Consider the following 20,972-nt stretch of genomic DNA (forward strand, 5'->3'; position numbering starts at 1 on the left):
TTATTAGATTTTGTTGTTGAATTGGTTGTTGATGTTGTGCATCTATTGATTGTGGAGAAAAATTTCTATGATTTGTACGTGTTCTCTGTATTCCTTGTCTACGATATTCTTGAGTATTTGGTGCAAATATATCTGGTTGTAAGAAATCATCATCTGAGGATAAATAATCCATTTGATAAGATGTCTGTTTTTTATTTTTTTTTTGTTGAAAAAATGGGTAATTTTCACTGTGATCCTGTGGAGGATTTGTTTGGAAATTTATTGAATTAGGTTGGGTCATTGGGTTATCCCAATTTCGAGATCTTGTATATTGGTTAAAATTTCTTTGTGGTTGATTATATGTTTTTGATGGATGTGTATAATTATAATTATGGTCTGTAAAGTTGTTTCTAGTGAATGTTTTGCGTGTTTTTGATGGTATTGTCATGGGTCTGTATGTTTGGTAATCCATATGTGAATATTTAGGGGCAACCGAAGGTTTAACGGTTGATTGTAAGGTTACCTGTGTTTGTGAAGGATTTGTATTTCTTGGTGTTGTTAAATTTGGGCGTATTGGTGAAATACTTTGTTGTGTAGTTGTTGTGTGTACAATTTCTTCATTTATGAAGTGTGATGGTGTCTGGATATCTTGTTGAGTAAGATTCCTAGTTCCATTGAGGTTTTCATTGTGTATGACTGTAGAGTTTAAACTATTATTTTGTGTATCGGGCAAAAATGTATTATAGTTTAATGGTGTTGCATCAATGGTGAATGGTATTATTTTTACATAATCTCTTATGTAAGATATCGTACTTATTGCTTGACTTGAGATTGATTGTGGGAAGCTTATAAAGGCGGGATGAGACCATTCGGGGTCCCAAACATAATCTGATTGTTCTGTGATAGCGGTATCATCGTTCGAGTTTTGGGGTCTAAAATTTTTTCTTGCTTGTGCAATTAAATCAATATTGTGTGTGAAATAATCTATTATGAACCATGCCAAAATTTTTTGTAGATCGTGTTTTGTATGTTGTGAAACGTCGTCTTTCGTGAAATTTTCTTTAATGATGTTTAAATAACTAGAGAGTAGTGTGATTTCATGTCGTACTCTTAAATGTTTAGATGTTTCTGTCGGTGAGACATTTGTTATTGGGATTTCGTTTTCTAATATCGAAATATAACTATATATTATTGCGAAAACTTCATTGGTGAATATGGAGTTTGCTCTTTGTGAGTTATGATATTGGATGCTTTTTATATATTCTGAAAAAACTTTTGAAAATTCTAAATCAAGATCGTCTGTTTGAATTGTATATTTTCTATTATTATGGTTTGGTGAGGTGAATTCTATGGAGTAGATTCCATACTGTTGTGTTATGTTGCATATATCTTTTAAGTAGTGGTCTATGATTTGTCTTTTGATTTTTACATCTGGGAACTCTGTTTTACATGGACTGATTCCGGGTTCAAATAAATTTAATAGTAAATTTTTGCAAAATATATGCTGTCCTCTATCAGTGGTTGCATCTATTATAAAAGGAAAGATTTCATCATCATCTGGGGTTTCGTCACCTGGGGTGTGCGTTGAGCTCATTTTTTCGTTCGATGACTGTTAATATGTAATTATTAATGTGTCGAATTGGTTGATTCCAATTGTATAAATGTACTGGTTTGTGTTTATACTGCTTTTTTATTCTTCTTTTTCCTCTTTTTGATGAATTTGAAGTTGTTTCTGAGTCAGAAAAATATAATTGATCGTGAAGTGGGCAATTTTTATCTATTGATTCTTTTAGTTTGTAAAGTTCGTCTAAACTGTTGGTTTCTGATTCTGAAAATGCGTTTCGATTTTTTGAAAATCTTTTTCGTGTTATTTGTCTTTGTTTCGTTATTATTTTTCTTTTTAGTGTTTGTCGTTTTGTTCGAATGTATCCAACTGTTTGTGTATGAGGTGTGATTACAAGGTCGTATTTTTTGTTATCTATTTCACAATTGTGTAAAACGATTGTTTGTTTATTTCCTAGGTTTTTAAATGACATAAGGTTTAGGATGACGGATGCAAAAGGTTGTTAAATGATTTCTATTTTCCTAAACTGTTAGTTCTTACGATTTTTTGGTTAGCTTAACCTGGGTTTATTTGTTCAGGGTTGGAGAGAAAAGTATATCGATTCCGAAGAATGATTTTTTACTTTCTCGTGGCTAGTATAAGTTAAGGTGTTAACTTACTTAATCTTACTTAGGGGTAGTGATTGTGTTCAAGGGTTGGAGAATAGTAAATCGATCCACAAGGTTCAGGTATAATTAGAACGCGAGTAGTTCGTTAGATACTATTTTAAACTTACTAAGTCTAAGATTTATCCTGGGTCTGTTAAGAGGGGGGGTCAAGTGAAGGATGAATAACCGAAGTTCTTCACTGTTTATCCTAATTTGAATGATTAGTTTTGTTTAAAAATTTCTATTAGTCTTAGGTCTTTAGAAAGGGTTGGGTAGTGAATCGACGTTTGAGGTCGTTAGACACTAATTAAGTGGGTGGGGGAGAACAAAGTTGTTCTGTTTGATCCAAGGATAAGCCTTGATGATCAAATTTGAAATTTAATTAAGTAGAAAATGATTTAAGATCCAAGGATAAGCCTTGATGATCTGGTTTTAAAATTAAGTGAATTTAAGTTTTAATAAAATTTTAAATGTGTGTAAAGGAAAGATTTAGTGTTTTGATGATATTAGTGGGTTTATGATTGCTGTTATGTTTTAGGTGATGGAGCTGGAACAACAGGATGATTTATGATTACTAACCATTTATTGTCATGCTACTAATTTTTATTTTTTATTTTTCAATAAATATTTTTCAAACATGTTTTGTATATTACTGCAGAGTTTTAGGAAAACGATCTTAGATCTTTTTATCAATCGTTATTGTATATTAATAATTTTGTTTAGCGCCTGAAATGATTTTGAAGATTAACTTCAAGCTCTTATGTTTGCAAATGAAAATCTAAATTCATTGCTAGTAGTATTCTAAATATAAAAGTTTGTTCTGGTTTTTGCCTAACTATCATATAGCTATATGGCAAGTTTCTACTTTGTCGTATGTCGTCTCTGGTTCGAGGTCTTCTTCCAATTCCGGGTAGTTCTGTTATGGTTCGGAATATTGGCTCTGATCTATTGAGTCGTAGAGACATTTCGATTAAATTATTGTCGTATAACATTTTGTAAATGTTTTTGTCTAATTTCTAATCTATTTTGGTTAATTCTAAGCTATTAAGGTCTTGTTCGAGACTTATGGTCGCACCAGATGAGTTAGGACTGGAGTGTATAACTCATAGAGTAATTTCGGATAGGGTACACCGTCTGCTCGTCACGCTATCTTATTTTCGGCCGGATAGATTCGTGCAACTTCTTAGTCTAATACCGATCCTAATCTTACTCTTATACTATCTAGTCTCAGGTTGTTTAACTAGTCTCTGCTAGGCTCAATAGATCTAGGGTATACTGGTTTATTGCGGCTGCTGAAGTGCTCGGGAGAGTCCAACTAATTTCTAAGTTAAATTCAAATCTCTCTGGTGCTGAAATTACAAGTAACTTCAGCACTTACAAATAAGTGGGTTGTTAGTTAGATGGATCATGATTGGTTAATATTAAATACTTTACATTGGTAAAATATCTAATTTATCCAATCATAAAATGTAGTTTAGATCAGGTTCCAGTACGTTTATTGTGGTTCTTAATTTGTTTTGAGACAATCACCAGCCTCTCATAGTGCTCCGATAATTCAGGACAATCATTTAACTTTAAGTTTTCTTAGATTATTTTCACGCAAAATTAAAAATGATATTTACAAAGAATACCTTGTAAAGGATCGGCGCTTATATAATTTCGAATTCCTGTCGTGATTTGAGTTGCAATGCAAACTTTTAAAAATTATGTCCCCGCTGTCCAGAAAATCTAACTGAGACTTCAATTCCCATTTTGTGGTTCGAAAAAAGTCTACCCGCTATCCGTTCTAACAATGAATGGAAATGTTCCAAAAAACGTTTTTTTTATCACATAGTTATCCGTGACTGGTACATTTTATGTTACTTGCATTGCAACCGACTGTTTTTGCTTGATTTCGGATTTCGTAGAACAAATGTTATTGAAGTTGTCTGCTTAATTTTGGCGAAAACTAAGGGAATGGTTGAAGATCACTTCAGGAATGATTAGAGATCACTTAAATGGCGGTGGAGTTATTCAAGGCTTTGCCATCATATAAGAGCAATTTTGTTTTTCCGAAATTCGAAGAAAGTCCGGAAAATTTGGGCTTGGAGTGGTTTTTTCTATTCGGTCGATTTCTGGTTTTTCAACGAAGTGTTTTGAAAAACTTTTTATAACATCTGAAAACGGATGTTTTTTAAGAGCTCAAATATAAAAACAATCACCTGTGATTAATTTTGTGAAGTTATTTGGCTTGAAAATTGCTAATTTGGTCAATTTGGGATATTTAACGCACTATAAACCTTAAAACACGCGCAAGCGGTAGATCACAAAAATTAAAAATTGAAATGAGGCTAGTCAATTTTGGCAACTTTTGGCAACTTTTGGTCAACATTGGGTCTATTTAGGCCTATTTAGCATTCGGGCCTATTCAGCATTTGGGCCTATTTGGAAAATTAAATTGCAATTTTTTTCGTCCTATTACAGCGCTAGCTGCTAATTGAATAATTCAAACCGAATTGAAGCAAGCAATTTGTAGTTAGTAATAAGTTTTAGATGCAAAAAGTTTCTCTTTGTAAAATAACATGGTGTAAAATAACATGGTGAATAGTTCGTATATTTGACCAAAAATAAAGCCATCAGTTTTTTTATCAAAACTTTTCATCAAGGGCAGTAGGAACATTCAGGGCTTCCACCTGATCCACCTGAGTTTTTTTGTGTTTTGAGTTTTTGTTTTTCTTAAGATTCAAATTATCATGGTTGTTGGTTGTAAAATTCTCGGACCAAATCCATGAGGCGTCACACTAAAGTCCCAGGGCTGCTATGAGACCTTCAAATCTGGTCCTCTCTGACATTTAAAAATAAGATAAATGTGATGCATTTAATCACATTTTACCACCAGTTCAACTTTTTGTTATTGTTTGTTATACTTTGCTTTAGGATTTTCTCAATATCGTCATCATTCTCAACCAGCTGGAACGGTTTCAGCATATGTTACAACTGCGATGATAGAATACACTTGAGTAAATTTTAGATACTTATCAGTAAGAGTACTATAGTGAAAGAAGCGATGCGTCTACGGGAAAATGGGATGGAGAAGTTCTGTCAAACGTGGGAGATCATGCTACCCCTGGAGAACGAGGGGGACGAGGACAGGTTCCTGAGTGAGTGGAAGGTGAACTACTTCTTCCAGCCCCTCATCAAACGAGCCAAGGTCACATTACATGCATTAATCATGTCAACCGCACACTTGAGTATTTTCAAGAGGACAGGAAGACATGCAACTTTACTTTCTTTATTAGCTATCAAAAGCGAATTACTTTCTTAGTTAACGATTAAAAATGGTATGTTTTCATTCATAAACAGACATGGGGTCACTAGCATCATCACTTTATCTAAGGACTGAACCTTTGCATAATGTAAATTGTGCTTTCATAGTGTGTAAGAAGAGTGGTGCTACCATTTTTGGTGGTGTTTAAACTCATATGCCATTTCCCAAAAGTAAAAACTTTCAAACTCTTTTACTGACACAGGTAAACCCCTCCTTTCATGTGGGAAAAAAACTCGTTCAGGTGGATTGTAGTTGAAAACAACCTAAATTCTCTCTGGTTGGGCAACCAAAAACGTTTTGATGGAAGGGAAGGATTTGATTTCGCATTTTATTTCAAGGTCATCATGAGGATCAAAGAGTCACGACACGAGGCCGAATCCTATTACGTCATAGTGCGAAGTGCTCGTTCTGGCCTCAGTCTGTTACGATACGTGTGGGGTCCCTTCAAAATCGACGAAATCTCTTCTGAACTTTTGGTTCGACCTGACGGTAAAAGGTAATACTTTAAAAAGGACACTCATTTGTAAATCGACTTTCGAGGATCGAATTGTAGTGAAGCCTAAAATTTTCTGGCTTATAACCCATGCTAGATTCCATTTGATATGGAAAAAATTGAGGGAGGAGGGGTATATGCAGCGAATTGTAGTGAAGCCTAAAATTTTCTGGCTTATAACCCATGCTAGATTCCATTTGATATGGAAAAAATTGAGGGAGGAGGGGTATATGCAGCGAACTCTGAGCTTTCTCAGCTTATTTTAGAGGAAACACCCATTATTTTCCTGGAAATTTTTTCTGGTCTCCAGTTTCGAGCTCTATCTTAGGTTCGTGTCTACATTTGAACTGTTGGAAGGGGGCAATATTCTGAAGCAGACTCTTAATCACGAACATGGAGAGGTGCCATCTGCTCGATTGTATCGGGAGGTAGACTCAATAGGCCACATGGTACTAACAGAGGAGTGCAATGGATACAAGACCAGACGCATCTTCGAAAGAGTGCCTCATGTTCAGTCCAGTGAAGACGAACTCCTCTAAAAATTCATTCGAAAGTCGCTTGATGAAATACACTCGTACTCAAAACATTCTCTTTGTAAAATAACATGGTGTAAAATAACATGGTGAATAGTTCGTATATTTGACCAAAAATAAAGCCATCAGTTTTTTTATCAAAACTTTTCATCAAGGGCAGTAGGAACATTCAGGGCTTCCACCTGATCCACCTGAGTTTTTTTGTGTTTTGAGTTTTTGTTTTTCTTAAGATTCAAATTATCATGGTTGCTGGTTGTAAAATTCTCGGACCAAATCCATGAGGCGTCACACTAAAGTCCCAGGGCTGCTATGAGACCTTCAAATCTGGTCCTCTCTGACATTTAAAAATAAGATAAATGTGATGCATTTAATCACATTTTACCACCAGTTCAACTTTTTGTTATTGTTTGTTATACTTTGCTTTAGGATTTTCTCAATATCGTCATCATTCTCAACCAGCTGGAACGGTTTCAGCATATGTTACAACTGCGATGATAGAATACACTTGAGTAAATTTTAGATACTTATCAGTAAGAGTACTATAGTGAAAGAAGCGATGCGTCTACGGGAAAATGGGATGGAGAAGTTCTGTCAAACGTGGGAGATCATGCTACCCCTGGAGAACGAGGGGGACGAGGACAGGTTCCTGAGTGAGTGGAAGGTGAACTACTTCTTCCAGCCCCTCATCAAACGAGCCAAGGTCACATTACAAGCATTAATCATGTCAACCGCACACTTGAGTATTTTCAAGAGGACAGGAAGACATGCAGCTTTACTTTCTTTATTAGCTATCAAAAGCGAATTACTTTCTTAGTTAACGATTAAAAATGGTATGTTTTCATTCATAAACAGACATGGGGTCACTAGCATCATCACTTTATCTAAGGACTGAACCTTTGCATAATGTAAATTGTGCTTTCATAGTGTGTAAGAAGAGTGGTGCTACCATTTTTGGTGGTGTTTAAACTCATATGCCATTTCCCAAAAGTAAAAACTTTCAAACTCTTTTACTGACACAGGTAAACCCCTCCTTTCATGTGGGAAAAAAACTCGTTCAGGTGGATTGTAGTTGAAAACAACCTAAATTCTCTCTGGTTGGGCAACCAAAAACGTTTTGATGGAAGGGAAGGATTTGATTTCGCATTTTATTTCAAGGTCATCATGAGGATCAAAGAGTCACGACACGAGGCCGAATCCTATTACGTCATAGTGCGAAGTGCTCGTTCTGGCCTCAGTCTGTTACGATACGTGTGGGGTCCCTTCAAAATCGACGAAATCTCTTCTGAACTTTTGGTTCGACCTGACGGTAAAAGGTAATACTTTAAAAAGGACACTCATTTGTAAATCGACTTTCGAGGATCGAATTGTAGTGAAGCCTAAAATTTTCTGGCTTATAACCCATGCTAGATTCCATTTGATATGGAAAAAATTGAGGGAGGAGGGGTATATGCAGCGAACTCTGAGCTTTCTCAGCTTATTTTAGAGGAAACACCCATTATTTTCCTGGAAATTTTTTCTGGTCTCCAGTTTCGAGCTCTATCTTAGGTTCGTGTCTACATTTGAACTGTTGGAAGGGGGCAATATTCTGAAGCAGACTCTTAATCACGAACATGGAGAGGTGCCATCTGCTCGATTGTATCGGGAGGTAGACTCAATAGGCCACATGGTACTAACAGAGGAGTGCAATGGATACAAGACCAGACGCATCTTCAAAAGAGTGCCTCATGTTCAGTCCAGTGAAGACGAACTCCTCTAAAAATTCATTCGAAAGTCGCTTGATGAAACACACTCGTACTCAAAACTTAAAGCTTTCGAACAATATATATCGACAGTTAGATCAAAAATGAAGTGCATTTGTTGTAACTTTTTAGTTATTTAAATAATTTTTTGATAGTTCATAAAGTTTGCCCGCCTTTCTTTAGCCTTTCAAAACCCAAAATACTATAAAATCAAATTTTGTCATAACTTTTTTTGCGGCAACTAAATGTTTCAAAAAAGGCAAAAAATACGTTTTCAAGTACTTTTTGAGTACTTTTTCTGCGCATATAAAATTTAGTTATTTTTGACGAAAGTGCATTTAGAAAATTTTAGGATTAGTCACCCATAAATGAGTGCCGTAAATGAGTGCTTTTGGGTGGTCAGGGTGTTGAATCCTTCAGAAGGGGCGTCCCCTTATATCCGATACATGCCCGTGATATCTTTGGCCTAAAATTAGTTTTTCAAGTTTATTTTTTGTAGTGTCTAGAAAAAAACCAGTTGAACTTGCTGGAATATCAATAAAAATTTCAGGTCGAAAATCTATGCGAACGTGAAATTACCTGAAAGCAAATTATAAAATTTTCATTCTATGGAAATTTATGGATAGCGAGTCTGTGAAATTATTTAGTCACACCACGCACAAAAACTGACAATGAAACTTCAAGCAAAAAGTTTTTTTGTAGTTTTTCTAAGAACGTGGTCGAAACATTCTGCAATACTTGCAAAGCAACTGGTTATTCTTATTAGTTTTTGGATTTTTTCTTCTTAATTTTTGCATTTGAACCAATATTTGGAAGTACATGGTTTCATTTTTTTTTCGAGTTTTTGGAAACAAGTAGGTAGCTTCAGTATAATTTCGAATCCTTTTGAGAAAAAAATAACTTGTACCGCTTAACTTTTTCGTTCTTAGGTGCTCTCAGCAAAAAAAAAACCACAATAAAATATCGAAAATCGCTTGATGAAATACACTCGTACTCAATGCTTAAAAGCTTTCCGAACAATATATATCGACAGTTAGATCAAAAATGAAGTGCTCTTGTTGTAACTTTTTAGTTATTTAGATAAATTTTTGATAGTTCATAAAGTTTGCCCGCCTTTCTTTAGCTTTTCAAAACCCAAAATACTAAAAAACCAAACTTTGTCATAACTTTTTTCGCGGCAACTAAATGCTTCAAAAAAAGGCAAACAAATACGTTTTCAAAACTTTTTGAGTCTTCTGCACATATAAAATTTCGTTATTTTTGGCGCCAAAAGTGCATTTAGAAAATTTTAGGATTGGTCACCCATAAACGAGTGCGTAAATGAGTGCTTTTGGGTGGTCAGGGTATTGAATCCTTCAGAAGGGGCGTCCCTTTTATCCGATACATGCCCGTGATATCTTTGGCCTAAAAATAGTTTTATAAGTTTATGATTTGTAGTGCCTAGAAAAAAACCGGTTGAGCTTGCTGGAATATCAACAAAAGTTTCAGGTCGAAAATCTATGCGAACGTGAAATTACCTGAAAACGATTTTGAAAATTTTCATTGTATGGAAATTTATGGATAGACTGAGTTTTTCTATGAAAAAAAAATTATATTTTTCTTATCAGGAGAAAAAATATGTTTGTGACCGAGAAATAAACAACGTCGTGGTTAACCCAACCCCATGAGTCGTGAAGACATTCCGTCAAATTTATGTTTTCCTCAAAAACCTTACATGAAATTGAATGATTGACTTTTTCTTTCCTTGATGCTAAGCCAGAGGTCAATCGATCTTGACAGTAGTCGATTTACGCGTATTTTAAATAAAACAAGGCAGTCCTAATTTTTATACCTATTTCTGACCATTTAGGGGTGGGGGAGTTCGTTAAAAACATCTTAAATTTAATAACGAAATAAGTAAAATCTATTATTTTTAAAAGCACTCTCTCAAACTCAAATTGGCGATACTAATCAAATTCGCAGACTCACTTTTATCTACAGGTCTACTGGGCACTCAGTTAGTAATTTCAATTACAAAAATAACCAAAAGCTACTCAAGTGTTATTACCAATTTCAACTCAAGTACAATGCGTAGGCTTCCCTGTTTGTATCAATTATTCTGTAATGCTCGTTTATTATCCAGGTGCTTGCGTCAATCAATTCATTCAATTCATCAGAGTCTGGACTGGTGCGCAGAGGGGGCGGAGGAGTTTACTGCGGTTTAAACATAAGGTCTGAACTAGGTGATCTTCAGGATAGTTTCAGAACGGAAAATTTCTCTTGTTCAGAAATGCTTCAGACCTGTTTCAATTATGAAGTTATTCTGAAATCAAAATCTGAAACAGTCCTGTAAAAGCTGTAACAGTCCTCAAATCAGAAACAGGTCTTGAATGTATGTGAAATTACTCTGAAGTTAGCCTGAAGTTATGTGTGCTTTAAAAGAGCTGCAACATCATTTTTTGGTTGGACTAAAAATGTATTCAAAACTTTTGAAAATCCTAGAACCGTCCATATAGGAGCAAAAATGTTTCAACTTTTTATTATTGCCGTTGAATTGATTAGATAGGACTGTATTTCAAAATATTATGATATTGCAATTAGTTGGGGCGATTTATGCACGAGCGAAAGAAACGATATGCCAACTACTCAGCGTTTTTCAAATAACTGCAGTTAGTGCGTTCCTTATTCAAGATCTTTGTTGGCTATGTTTCCAACAAGCATCCAGCATCGGACATAGTGAGTCTCGCGCTACCGAACTTTCAAATGAGCGGCGGATATTTTGCAACTTCACCACCGCTCCGCAAGTTAACCATGCTTTACGCTTAAGAAGTAGTACTGAAGTAGGTAAATGTCGTAGCAAACCTCAAAACCAATCAAAATTCTATGGAAATTTATGGATAGCGAGTCTGTGAAATTATTTAGTCACACCACGCACAAAAACTGACGCTGAAACTTCAAGCGAAAAGTTTTTTTGTAGTTTTTCTAAGAACGTGGTCGAAACATTCTGCAATACTTGCAAAGCAACTGGTTATTTTTATTAGATTTTGGATTTTTTCTTCTTATTTTTTGCATTTGAACCAATATTTGGAAGTACATGGTTTTATTTTTTTTTCGAGTTTTTGGAAACAAGTAGGTAGCTTCAGTATAATTTCGAATCCTTTTGAGAAAAAAAATATTTTTTTTCTCATTTTTTTATTTCAACTTTTCCACCAAAACAATTTGAAGGCAATCTTAGACAAATTGTCCCTATGCAACCAGTTAAACTATTTTTAAGCTTAAAGGTCTGACGTTTCAAAAATTGTATTTTAAAATTGCTAATCGTTGGTGATAATGAAACTTTTATTATACATACCTCAAAGCTATATTGTATTTACCACATTATGACTATCAATTTTGTAACCGTGTCTGGCGTGGTCATTCACAAATTTTTTTCAGCCAGCTATGGCTTGAAATGAAGAAAAATATTCGTGCTGGATACAATTTGTGTAGAAACTAATGCTTTACAATAACTGGAAAAAAATGCTTAACCTCTGATTTCAAAAGTAAGCTCTGACATCATACCACTTCACTTGAGTTTTTGGCCGTTGAAGAAATTTTTTCCCGTTGAACCTAAAATTTTTTAATTGAGTGATATATTGTTATTTTTCCACAAATTGAATCAATCACAGTTCGGCTCAATAATACGTCCCTTCTGAAAGAGAACAAAAATTTACGGTGTAGATTAGTTTATCCCCCCACGTGGTTTTTGGTCAAACGATGGTTTTGGTTCAAACGGAGTGCAACATTAAAGCTTCTTCAATTGATCTGGAATGAAAAATTTCTCGAAAAAATTTTGTCAATTTTCTCCAAACTTTAATGAAGCCATCCCACCACCCAAAAAACCAACAGGAAAAAAATCAAATTTTTTTGTAAGATATTGAAAAATGGTTGAGTTTTCAGTCAATTTTTATCTCTTTCTGTTGATTTGATGGCTGAGATGACTTTTTTCAGCAAATTCGAATAGTGTTTGTTTTTTACTTTGACAAAATTGTATTTAAAGTCTTTTTTTTTCATGCCAAGTTATTTGAAAAAGCATCAATATTGCATAACGATTGACCTCAAATCATCGATTTTTATCTCTTTCTGTTGATTTGATGGCTGAGATGACTTTTTACAGCAAATTCGAATGGTGTTTTTTTGACTTTGACAAAATTGTATTTTAAGTCTTTTTTTTTCACTCCAAGTTATTTGAAAAAGCATCAATATTGCATAACGATTGACCACAAACCATCGTTCGCTGCGACGAATACTATGATGGTAAATGTCTAGGCAACTAGTCCGGCAAGCTGTCGCAGTTGTTTTGGACGGGGCCTAGGAAATAAGACGAAAAGCAAATTAGACGTGACCAACAAAAACGAATTTAGACGTCGATGCAAAACTACAAATATGGGAAATTAGGCGTAATTGTATTGTTTCATGTCTCAAATTTGTTTACTGACTACAATTAACTTTTGTTCAGCTTTCTTAAATGCAAATCATCTTCTCACATGCGGCAACTTTCATATTCTGCATTTTTCAAATGCCGCAATTGTATAATTTATGCATTTCAATTGATATAAACATTTTGATATGCAATGGGATCATATATTATTTTTGTAATTATGAAAACTTGGTTTAAGCAATAAGTTTTGTTAGCCCTTTGCTTTCCGTCTAAAATGCTTGTTTTGAAAAAAAACACTTTAACTTCTAAATTCGTTTTTGTTGGTCACGTCTAACTTGCCTATCGTCTAATTTTCTAACCCCCTTTTGGATGAGATTCATAGCACATTGTGTCTCAGCTGATTTGTTTCGCGTGCTTATAAAATAGAAAAAATGGTGTTTATTTATCAATTAGATACAATAAGACAAATGATTAGCATACGCACAGACCCAGAATATCAAAGATAGGATTTAAGCATAACTTACGTAGGTTTTACTGCTTGAATTTGCCATTTAATTCTAGGGGAAGATTGTTCACATAAGCCGATCGTTCACTTGGTTGAAAGTATTTTTTTCAACCGATTGGATTTGAGCATAATTTACGCACATTCTTACATTTCTTACATTCCAACAACTCTACAATAACTGATCCGACTTTCAAAGGAAAATGAAAAAAATCCGTGCTGAAGGCGGTTTTTTTTCCAGATAACTTTCTATATTTTAACTAACTATTTTGACAAAATTTTGTGTTATTATCCAAAGAGTATTGTTGTCGTGAGCTCAAAGTTAAAAAAGTTTTTCACCTGTGATCTCTTTGCCAATTTGCTAAAATTGGCAAATTGGCAAACATTAAAAAATGGGTGCTTAAACATCGCCAATTTGCCAACTTAAGACGCCTAGCGCGCCTTAAGCGGAGATTAACGCATCAGCGGAGATTGACTTTTTTCCACCCACTTTCGAGTTTTCGATTTTTAATGTTGTTCTACGTGTAATTATGGCTAAACGCGTAAGCTTGCGATGTTAAGTATGTTCAACAAATATGTCCACATATTAGTGTTATTTTGTTCACCATGCCAAAATTATTGCAATATGACAATGATAGAAAAATTTTTAAAAGAGAAATTCAAAAAGTGAGGGGGACCCGGAGATTTAATCCCTGTTTGAAATTGTTTTAAATTCAATTGAGGCATGCTACTTGAACAATGTTTTTCTTGCCAATATTCTAAAAACTTTACTTTGTGCTTAACATAGCGTGTGGAGTATTTTTTTTCACAAAAATTTTTTATTTTTTTTTTCGTTTTTTTTTGTATCCATTTGATATCCATTTGATATCCATTTTTCGAATATACCATGTGATGAAATTTACTACGCTTGTTTGCGGTATGCATGTATTGTTCCAACATTTGAAAGAACACGGAATATTTATGCTTGGTGTAGTTTTTTGTCGATTTTCGGCTATCGAAATAATAGTTTTTAACAAAAAAAAAAGTTTATGCCTCGTTGAAGATATCGACTCCCCAAAATCAAATTTTAAAGAAATTTAACAACAATCCTCTTATGCAAAGTTTCGGGAGTTTAAAATTGCCAATTTGGCTATGCTGTGGACTATTTTATGCGCTCTTTGAAAATTTTATCCATAATATTGAAAGCGTAACGCGATTTATTTATGCGTGGCAAAAAATCCCGCATTACAAAATCGTTCCAAATTGATTTGAGGCTAGCTAATCAGTCGTATCAATTTTGTATAATTCATTATTTCTCAATTGATGTTTGATATATTCTAAAATTTACAGTTTTTCAACAATTTAAAAAAATTTATATTGAAAAACTGATTATTGAACTATTCGATATGGATTAATGGGGAGTCGGAATTTTCAGGGTTTTTGCAGTGTCTTGTCTCTGATTTAGTTTCTGATCAGAGTTGAAATTTGGCACTGTGTAAAGTCTGATGCAGTACTCGGATGATAAAGAAACTTCAATTTTACAGTACTGATTTTCGCTGGAAGACTTATCCGAGGACTGATTTGCACTGCGAGACCAAATTTAAAATTTTACAAGACTGATTGTTCGTATATCAGAGCAAGCCTTGAATGCAAGCCGACTGCACTTTAAGACCAGGTGAAATGTTTTTTTTTGGTTGAGAAATTGACAAATTATTTGAAAAAAAAGATGAATTATATTTTTTTTTAATTTTTTTCTTCAGTTTATTCCCCATCACTCTCATGAGAACAAAAAAGGGATATCATTAACGTCCTAATGATCAAATGTCCTATGAGCAAATGGTTTGCTTCAAATTAGTTCGTCGCTTATGCGTGTTATCAGAACGCATTATAGCGCTCGTTTAGTTTTTCCAATTTGTTTTTCTACAATTGAACTCCGGAAAACAATATTTTTATATGGTATAGAAAAATTTCATCGAAAATGTTTAGTTGAAAAATCGGAAATTGGCTGAGTAAAAAAAACGGCCCGAGTACAAAAAACGGCCTAAGTTTTCCGTTTTTTTAAGCAAACTTGAATTATAAATGAGGCAGTAAAGCATAAAACAAGAATTAGCAATAGACCGACTAAAGCTGAAACGGATAATCACATCCAAAATTTTTTGTTGAGCATTGAAAGGCGAGAAGGGTACCGTCCTATTTTCTATATAATGTTCTCATAGTGTCCGTTTTGTTAGTTATCAGAAGCATTCTGAATGATAATCTCATAACGTCCTTTTGTAAACTTTCTGAAACTTTAAGTCTCATAACATACATTTTTGCGTGTTATCTAACAATTTACTCCTTTTCTGTCAGCTATTAGTTTTTTTTGTATCGTAGTCTTGTAACGACCCTGTTCGATCAAAATATCCTTTCTGCTACCTTATCTTAACCTTCTTGTGAGATATTTTCATAATGTTTTTGTTAAATTATATTCTGTTACTTTTGTTGATTTTTCAAATTTCTGTATGTTATAACCTGCTGAAACTTTCAGCATGGTTTAATCAGCCGACTTTGTTGTTCTTAAACTTAAATAGTTCGGTTTTGTATAAAACGAAATCATGTTTATTTTTCGTATAATTATAATGTCAGTGATATAACCAAATTTGATAGCTAGCCTAAATCAGGTCAGATTAAACGTTGAAATTGATGAGTAAAGTAAAAAAAAGAAAGAATCCCCAGCTTTTTGTATATCAAGTTCTGGTGTTTTTGCTCAAACGTTGATGTAATAATGAAAAAAAAACGTATTCGATTCAGAAGCGGATCTAGGATTTTCTTGAAGGGGGGACGGATTTTCAAAATTGTTGAAGACTTTGTCGACCTTTTTTTTAACCTTAGGTCGACCAAATTGATTTTCCGATCACTCCCAGATCACTATAAGGACCCTAATTTAATCAAATGCTTGCGCCGCAGCAAAACAGGTCAAAAAAGCCGTTTGGACACTTTTTGAAAAATTTTGGTTAAAAAATTGCGTTCTTTTCTCGGCGCGCGCTCCCCTTCAAAATAAGTATACTTTTTGGTGCCCACGGTGCTTTTAGTGAAACTTTAGGTTTGATCGGCCTTAAAGGGATGTCATAAAAATAATACCAAAGGGAGGGATCCTTTGGTTGGTGAGGAGCTGAAAAGCCTACACACGGAAATCTCAACAGAAGTAATTCGCAGAAACGAGCTGATCAGCCAAACACTTGGAGAATCACATGGCATGCTTGCCGATGCCCTAACGGCATCAAGAGGAAGACTGGTAGCCGCACGCAAGAAGATGAAGAAACGCCTACGACAACTAGAAAGAATATGGTGGGACGAAATCATCATCGAGTGCGAAAACGCAGCGGAGAAAGGGGACATAAGTACCATGTACAAAACTTTAAGGAAACTGGGAACAAGATCACAGAAACACCAGACAGGCCACACTATCTCTACTGGCGAATTCAAGGCCCACTTCAGCAACGTATCGAAGGACCGATATGAGAACGACCCGGGTACTTTGATGAACACAGTCAAACAGATGCCAGATAAAAGCAAAGACGTCAAGTTCATAACAGCCAACCAGAAGCTGAACACCCGTCCGTCCGAGAAAGAAATCATGGAAGCACTGGATTAGGTATAAGAATCGGCGCCAGGCAAGGACGGGGTCCGCATGGTATACATTCGCAACGCATACTGGAAATGGAGGGAGAAAGTCATCCACCTGGTGATGAGAATGTTCACAACCAGAGCAGACCTGTGGGAAGAGTCTCTAACGAAAGGCCAATAGTACCATTGCACAAAAAAGGGAACATCAATGACGCCAACAATTTCCGAGGTGTGTGCCTGCTCTCAATGGGTAGTAGAATTCTAGCAAGAGTGATCGCAAACCGCCTGAGAACATGGAGCGAAGAACTCCAGGTTTTGGACGAAAACCAAAGCGGGTTTCGACCAGGCAGGTCCACGGCAGACGCAAGCCAGATCTTCATAAGGATAAGAGAGGACGTGGAAGATCTCAGGAGACGGAGGATAAGAGCCGGAATCTCAGTAGAAGCCAACACAGACCCAGAAGCCAGACTCTTAGACCTAACAAAAGCTTATCCGCGGGTCAGCAAACCGGTCCTGTGGGCGGTCTTAAGGCGCTACGCGATGGAAGGCCCCGTTTCTGGACACACTGATGGATTTGCATGAAGCCACAATCTATAGTATAAAGGGCAAAGAGGGCGACAGCGAAGAATGGACCCCCGAAAGAGGGTTAAGAGAAGGTTGCCCATCTTCGCCTTCATTGTTTAACATATACCACCAAGTGGTAATGCGGCAAGCTGAGAAAGCCAGACTAGACAGAGCCGAGGAGAAAGGTGCAAACGTCGGGATAGCGTGGACGTGGATGCCGGGAAACCGCTTCTCAGGAAAAAACATGGTAGAAACGCACAAAAGTGAAACCCAAACCGCACGAATATCATTGTCTCTGTTCGCAGACGACACCACCCCCATCGGCGAGAAGTAAGAAATAGAGTGAATGAACTCTGAGCTTTCTCAGCTTATTTTAGAGGAAAAACCCATTATTTTCCTGGAAATTTTTTCTGGTCTCCAGTTTCGAGCTCTATCTTAGGTTCGTGTCTACATTTGAACTGTTGGAAGGGGGCAATATTCTGAAGCAGACTCTTAATCACGAACATGGAGAGGTGCCATCTGCTCGATTGTATCGGGAGGTAGACTCAATAGGCCACATGGTACTAACAGAGGAGTGCAATGGATACAAGACCAGACGCATCTTCAAAAGAGTGCCTCATGTTCAGTCCAGTGAAGACGAACTCCTCTAAAAATTCATTCGAAAGTCGCTTGATGAAATACACTCGTACTCAAAACTTAAAGCTTTTGAACAATATATATCGACAGTTAGATCAAAAATGAAGTGCATTTGTTGTAACTTTTTAGTTATTTAAATAATTTTTTGATAGTTCATAAAGTTTGCCCGCCTTTCTTTAGCCTTTCAAAACCCAAAATACTAAAAAATCAAATTTTGTCATAATTTTTTTTCGGCAACTAAATGTTTCAAAAAAGGCCAAAAATACGTTTTCAAGTACTTTTTGAGTACTTTTTCTGCGCATATAAAATTTAGTTAATTTTGGCGCAAAAAAGCATTTAGAAAATTTTAGGATTGGTCACCCATAAATGAGTGCCGTAAATGAGTGCTTTTGGGTGGTCAGGGTGTTGAATCCTTCAGAAGGGGCGTCCCCTTATATCCGATACATGCCCGTGATATCTTTGGCCTAAAATTAGTTTTTCAAGTTTATTTTTTGTAGTGTCTAGAAAAAAAACAGTTGAACTTGCTGGAATATCAATAAAAGTTTCAGGTCGAAAATCTATGCGAACGTGAAATTACCTGAAAGCAATTTATAAAATTTTCATTCTATGGAAATTTATGGATAGCGAGTCTGTGAAATTATTTAGTCACACCACGCACAAAAACTGACAATGAAACTTCAAGCAAAACGTTTTTTTGTAGTTTTTCTAAGAACGTGGTCGAAACATTCTGCAATACTTGCAAAGCAACTGGTTATTCTTATTAGTTTTTGGATTTTTTCTTCTTAATTTTTGCATTTGAAACAATATTTGGAAGTACATGGTTTCATTTTTTTTCGAGTTTTTGGAAACAAGTAGGTAGCTTCAGTATAATTTCGAATCCTTTTGAGAAAAAAATAACTTGTACCGCTTAACTTTTTCGTTCTTAGGTGCTCTCAGCAATAAAAACCACAATAAAATATCGAAAATTGCTTGATGAAATACACTCGTACTCAATGCTTAAAAGCTTTCTGAACAATATATATCGACAGTTAGATCAAAAATGAAGTGCTCTTGTTGTAACTTTTTAGTTATTTAGATAAATTTTTGATAGTTCATAAAGTTTGCCCGCCTTTCTTTAGCTTTTCAAAACCCAAAATACTAGAAAACCAAACTTTGTCATAACTTTTTTCGCGGCAACTAAATGCTTCAAAAAAAGGCAAAAAAATACGTTTTCAAAACTTTTTGAATCTTCTGCACATATAAAATTTCGTTAGTTTTGGCGCCAAAAGTGCATTTAGAAAATTTTAGGAATGGTCACCCATAAATGAGTGCGTAAATGAGTGCTTTTGGGTGGTCAGGGTATTGAATCCTTCAGAAAGGGCGTCACCTTTTATCCGATACATGCCCGTGATATCTTTGGCCTAAAAATAGTTTTATAAGTTTATGATTTGTAGTGCCTAGAAAAAAACCGGTTGAGCTTGCTGGAATATCAACAAAAGTTTCAGGTCGAAAATCTATGCGAACGTGAAATTACCTGAAAACGATTTTGAAAATTTTCATTCTATGGAAATTTATGGATAGACTGAGTTTTTCTATGGAAAAAAAATTATATTTTTCTTATCAGGAGAAAAAATATGTTTGTGACCGAGAAATAAACAACGTCGTGGTTAACCCAACCCCATGAGTCGTGAAGACATTCCGTCAAATTTATGTTTTCCTCAAAAACCTTACATGAAATTGCATGATTGACTTTTTCTTTCCTTGATGCTAAGCCAGAGGTCAATCGATCTTGACAGTAGTCGATTTACGCGTATTTTAAATAAAACAAGGCAGTCCTAATTTTTATACCTATTTCTGACCATTTAGGGGTGGGGGAGTTCGTTAAAAACATCTTAAATTTAATAACGAAACAAGTAAAATCTATTATTTTTAAAAGCACTCTCTCAAACTCAAATTGGCGATACTAATCAAATTCGCAGACTCACTTTTATCTACAGGTCTACTGGGCACTCAGTTAGTAATTTCAATTACAAAAATAACCAAAAGCTACTCAAGTGTTATTACCAATTTCAACTCAAGTACAATGCGTAGGCTTCCCTGTTTGTATCAATTATTCTGTAATGCTCGTTTATTATCCAGGTGCTTGCGTCAATCAATTCATTCAATTCATCAGAGTCTGGACTGGTGCGCAGAGGGGGCGGAGGAGTTTACTGCGGTTTAAACATAAGGTCTGAACTAGGTGATCTTCAGGATAGTTTCAGAACGGAAAATTTCTCTTGTTCAGAAATGCTTCAGACCTGTTTCAATTATGAAGTTATTCTGAAATCAAAATCTGAAACAGTCCTGTAAAAGCTGTAACAGTCCTCAAATCAGAAACAGGTCTTGAATGTATGCGAAATTACTCTGAAATTAGCCTGAAGTTTTGTGTGCTTTAAAAGAGCTGCAACATCATTTTTTGGTTGGACTAAAAATGTATTCAAAACTTATTTTTTGAAAGTTCCTCCAGAAAATCCTAGAACCGTCCATATAGGAGCAAAAATGTTTCAACTTTTTATTATTGCCGTTGAATTGATTAGATAGGACTGTATTTCAAAATATTATGATATTGCAATTAGTTGGGGCGATTTATGCACGAGCGAAAGAAACGATATGCCAACTACTCAGCGTTTTTCAAATAACTGCAGTTAGTGCGTTACTTATTCAAGATCTTTGTTGGCTATGTTTCCAACAAGCATCCAGCATCGGACATAGTGAGTCTCGCGCTACCGAACTTTCAAATGAGCGGCGGATATTTTGCAACTTCACCACCGCTCCGCACGTTAACCATGCTTTACGCTTAAGGAGTAGTACTGAAGTAGGTAAATGTCGTAGCAAACCTCAAAACCAATCAAGCCTTATAACTCCATTATCTTATACTTATGAAATGAAGAATGAAAATTTTTAGCGGTTTTTTTTCTCTAGCCAACTGCAATATTTAGCGGAAAAAAATTTATATGAAAATTTTGGTGCCCTTTCTCTAGTTGCTAATCGAGTTTTGATTCATAA

General features: G+C 35.3%; 3 protein-coding genes across 3 annotated transcripts in view; 2 read left to right on the forward strand and 1 right to left on the reverse strand.

Moving 5' to 3' along the window:
* The window catches only part of LOC134840334 (prefoldin subunit 3-like), a 207,453-nt gene that overhangs the window by 125,484 nt on the left and 60,997 nt on the right, over positions 1–20,972 (reverse strand). The gene's annotated exons all lie outside the window — the stretch shown is intronic.
* LOC134840193 (uncharacterized) lies at positions 4,862–6,591 on the forward strand. The gene is made up of 3 exons (XM_063855910.1): positions 4,862–5,380; positions 5,836–5,993; positions 6,319–6,591. Exons 1-3 carry the CDS (start codon positions 5,237–5,239, stop codon positions 6,527–6,529), a joined length of 513 nt encoding a protein of 170 aa, XP_063711980.1. The 5' UTR covers positions 4,862–5,236; the 3' UTR covers positions 6,530–6,591.
* On the forward strand, positions 6,829–8,440 carry LOC134840264 (uncharacterized). Its single transcript, XM_063856011.1, has 3 exons — positions 6,829–7,223; positions 7,679–7,836; positions 8,069–8,440. The coding sequence occupies exons 1-3, from the start codon at positions 7,080–7,082 to the stop codon at positions 8,277–8,279; spliced, it is 513 nt and encodes a 170-aa protein (XP_063712081.1). The 5' UTR covers positions 6,829–7,079; the 3' UTR covers positions 8,280–8,440.

The sequence above is a fragment of the Symsagittifera roscoffensis genome, chromosome 2 (assembly GCF_963678635.1).
Source record: "Symsagittifera roscoffensis chromosome 2, txSymRosc1.1, whole genome shotgun sequence".
In the NCBI taxonomy this organism is placed as follows: domain Eukaryota; kingdom Metazoa; phylum Xenacoelomorpha; order Acoela; family Convolutidae; genus Symsagittifera; species Symsagittifera roscoffensis.

Bases quoted from the DNA above. Each gene is read 5' to 3' on its own strand.
- LOC134840193 (XM_063855910.1), top strand. From the start codon at position 5,237: ATGCGTCTACGGGAAAATGGGATGGAGAAGTTCTGTCAAACGTGGGAG. The intron at 5,381-5,835 runs GTCACATTACAT...TTTTATTTCAAG, and splicing joins CCCTCATCAAACGAGCCAAG to GTCATCATGAGGATCAAAGA. The intron at 5,994-6,318 runs GTAATACTTTAA...GCTCTATCTTAG, and splicing joins GTTCGACCTGACGGTAAAAG to GTTCGTGTCTACATTTGAAC.
- LOC134840264 (XM_063856011.1), top strand. From the start codon at position 7,080: ATGCGTCTACGGGAAAATGGGATGGAGAAGTTCTGTCAAACGTGGGAG. The intron at 7,224-7,678 runs GTCACATTACAA...TTTTATTTCAAG, and splicing joins CCCTCATCAAACGAGCCAAG to GTCATCATGAGGATCAAAGA. The intron at 7,837-8,068 runs GTAATACTTTAA...GCTCTATCTTAG, and splicing joins GTTCGACCTGACGGTAAAAG to GTTCGTGTCTACATTTGAAC.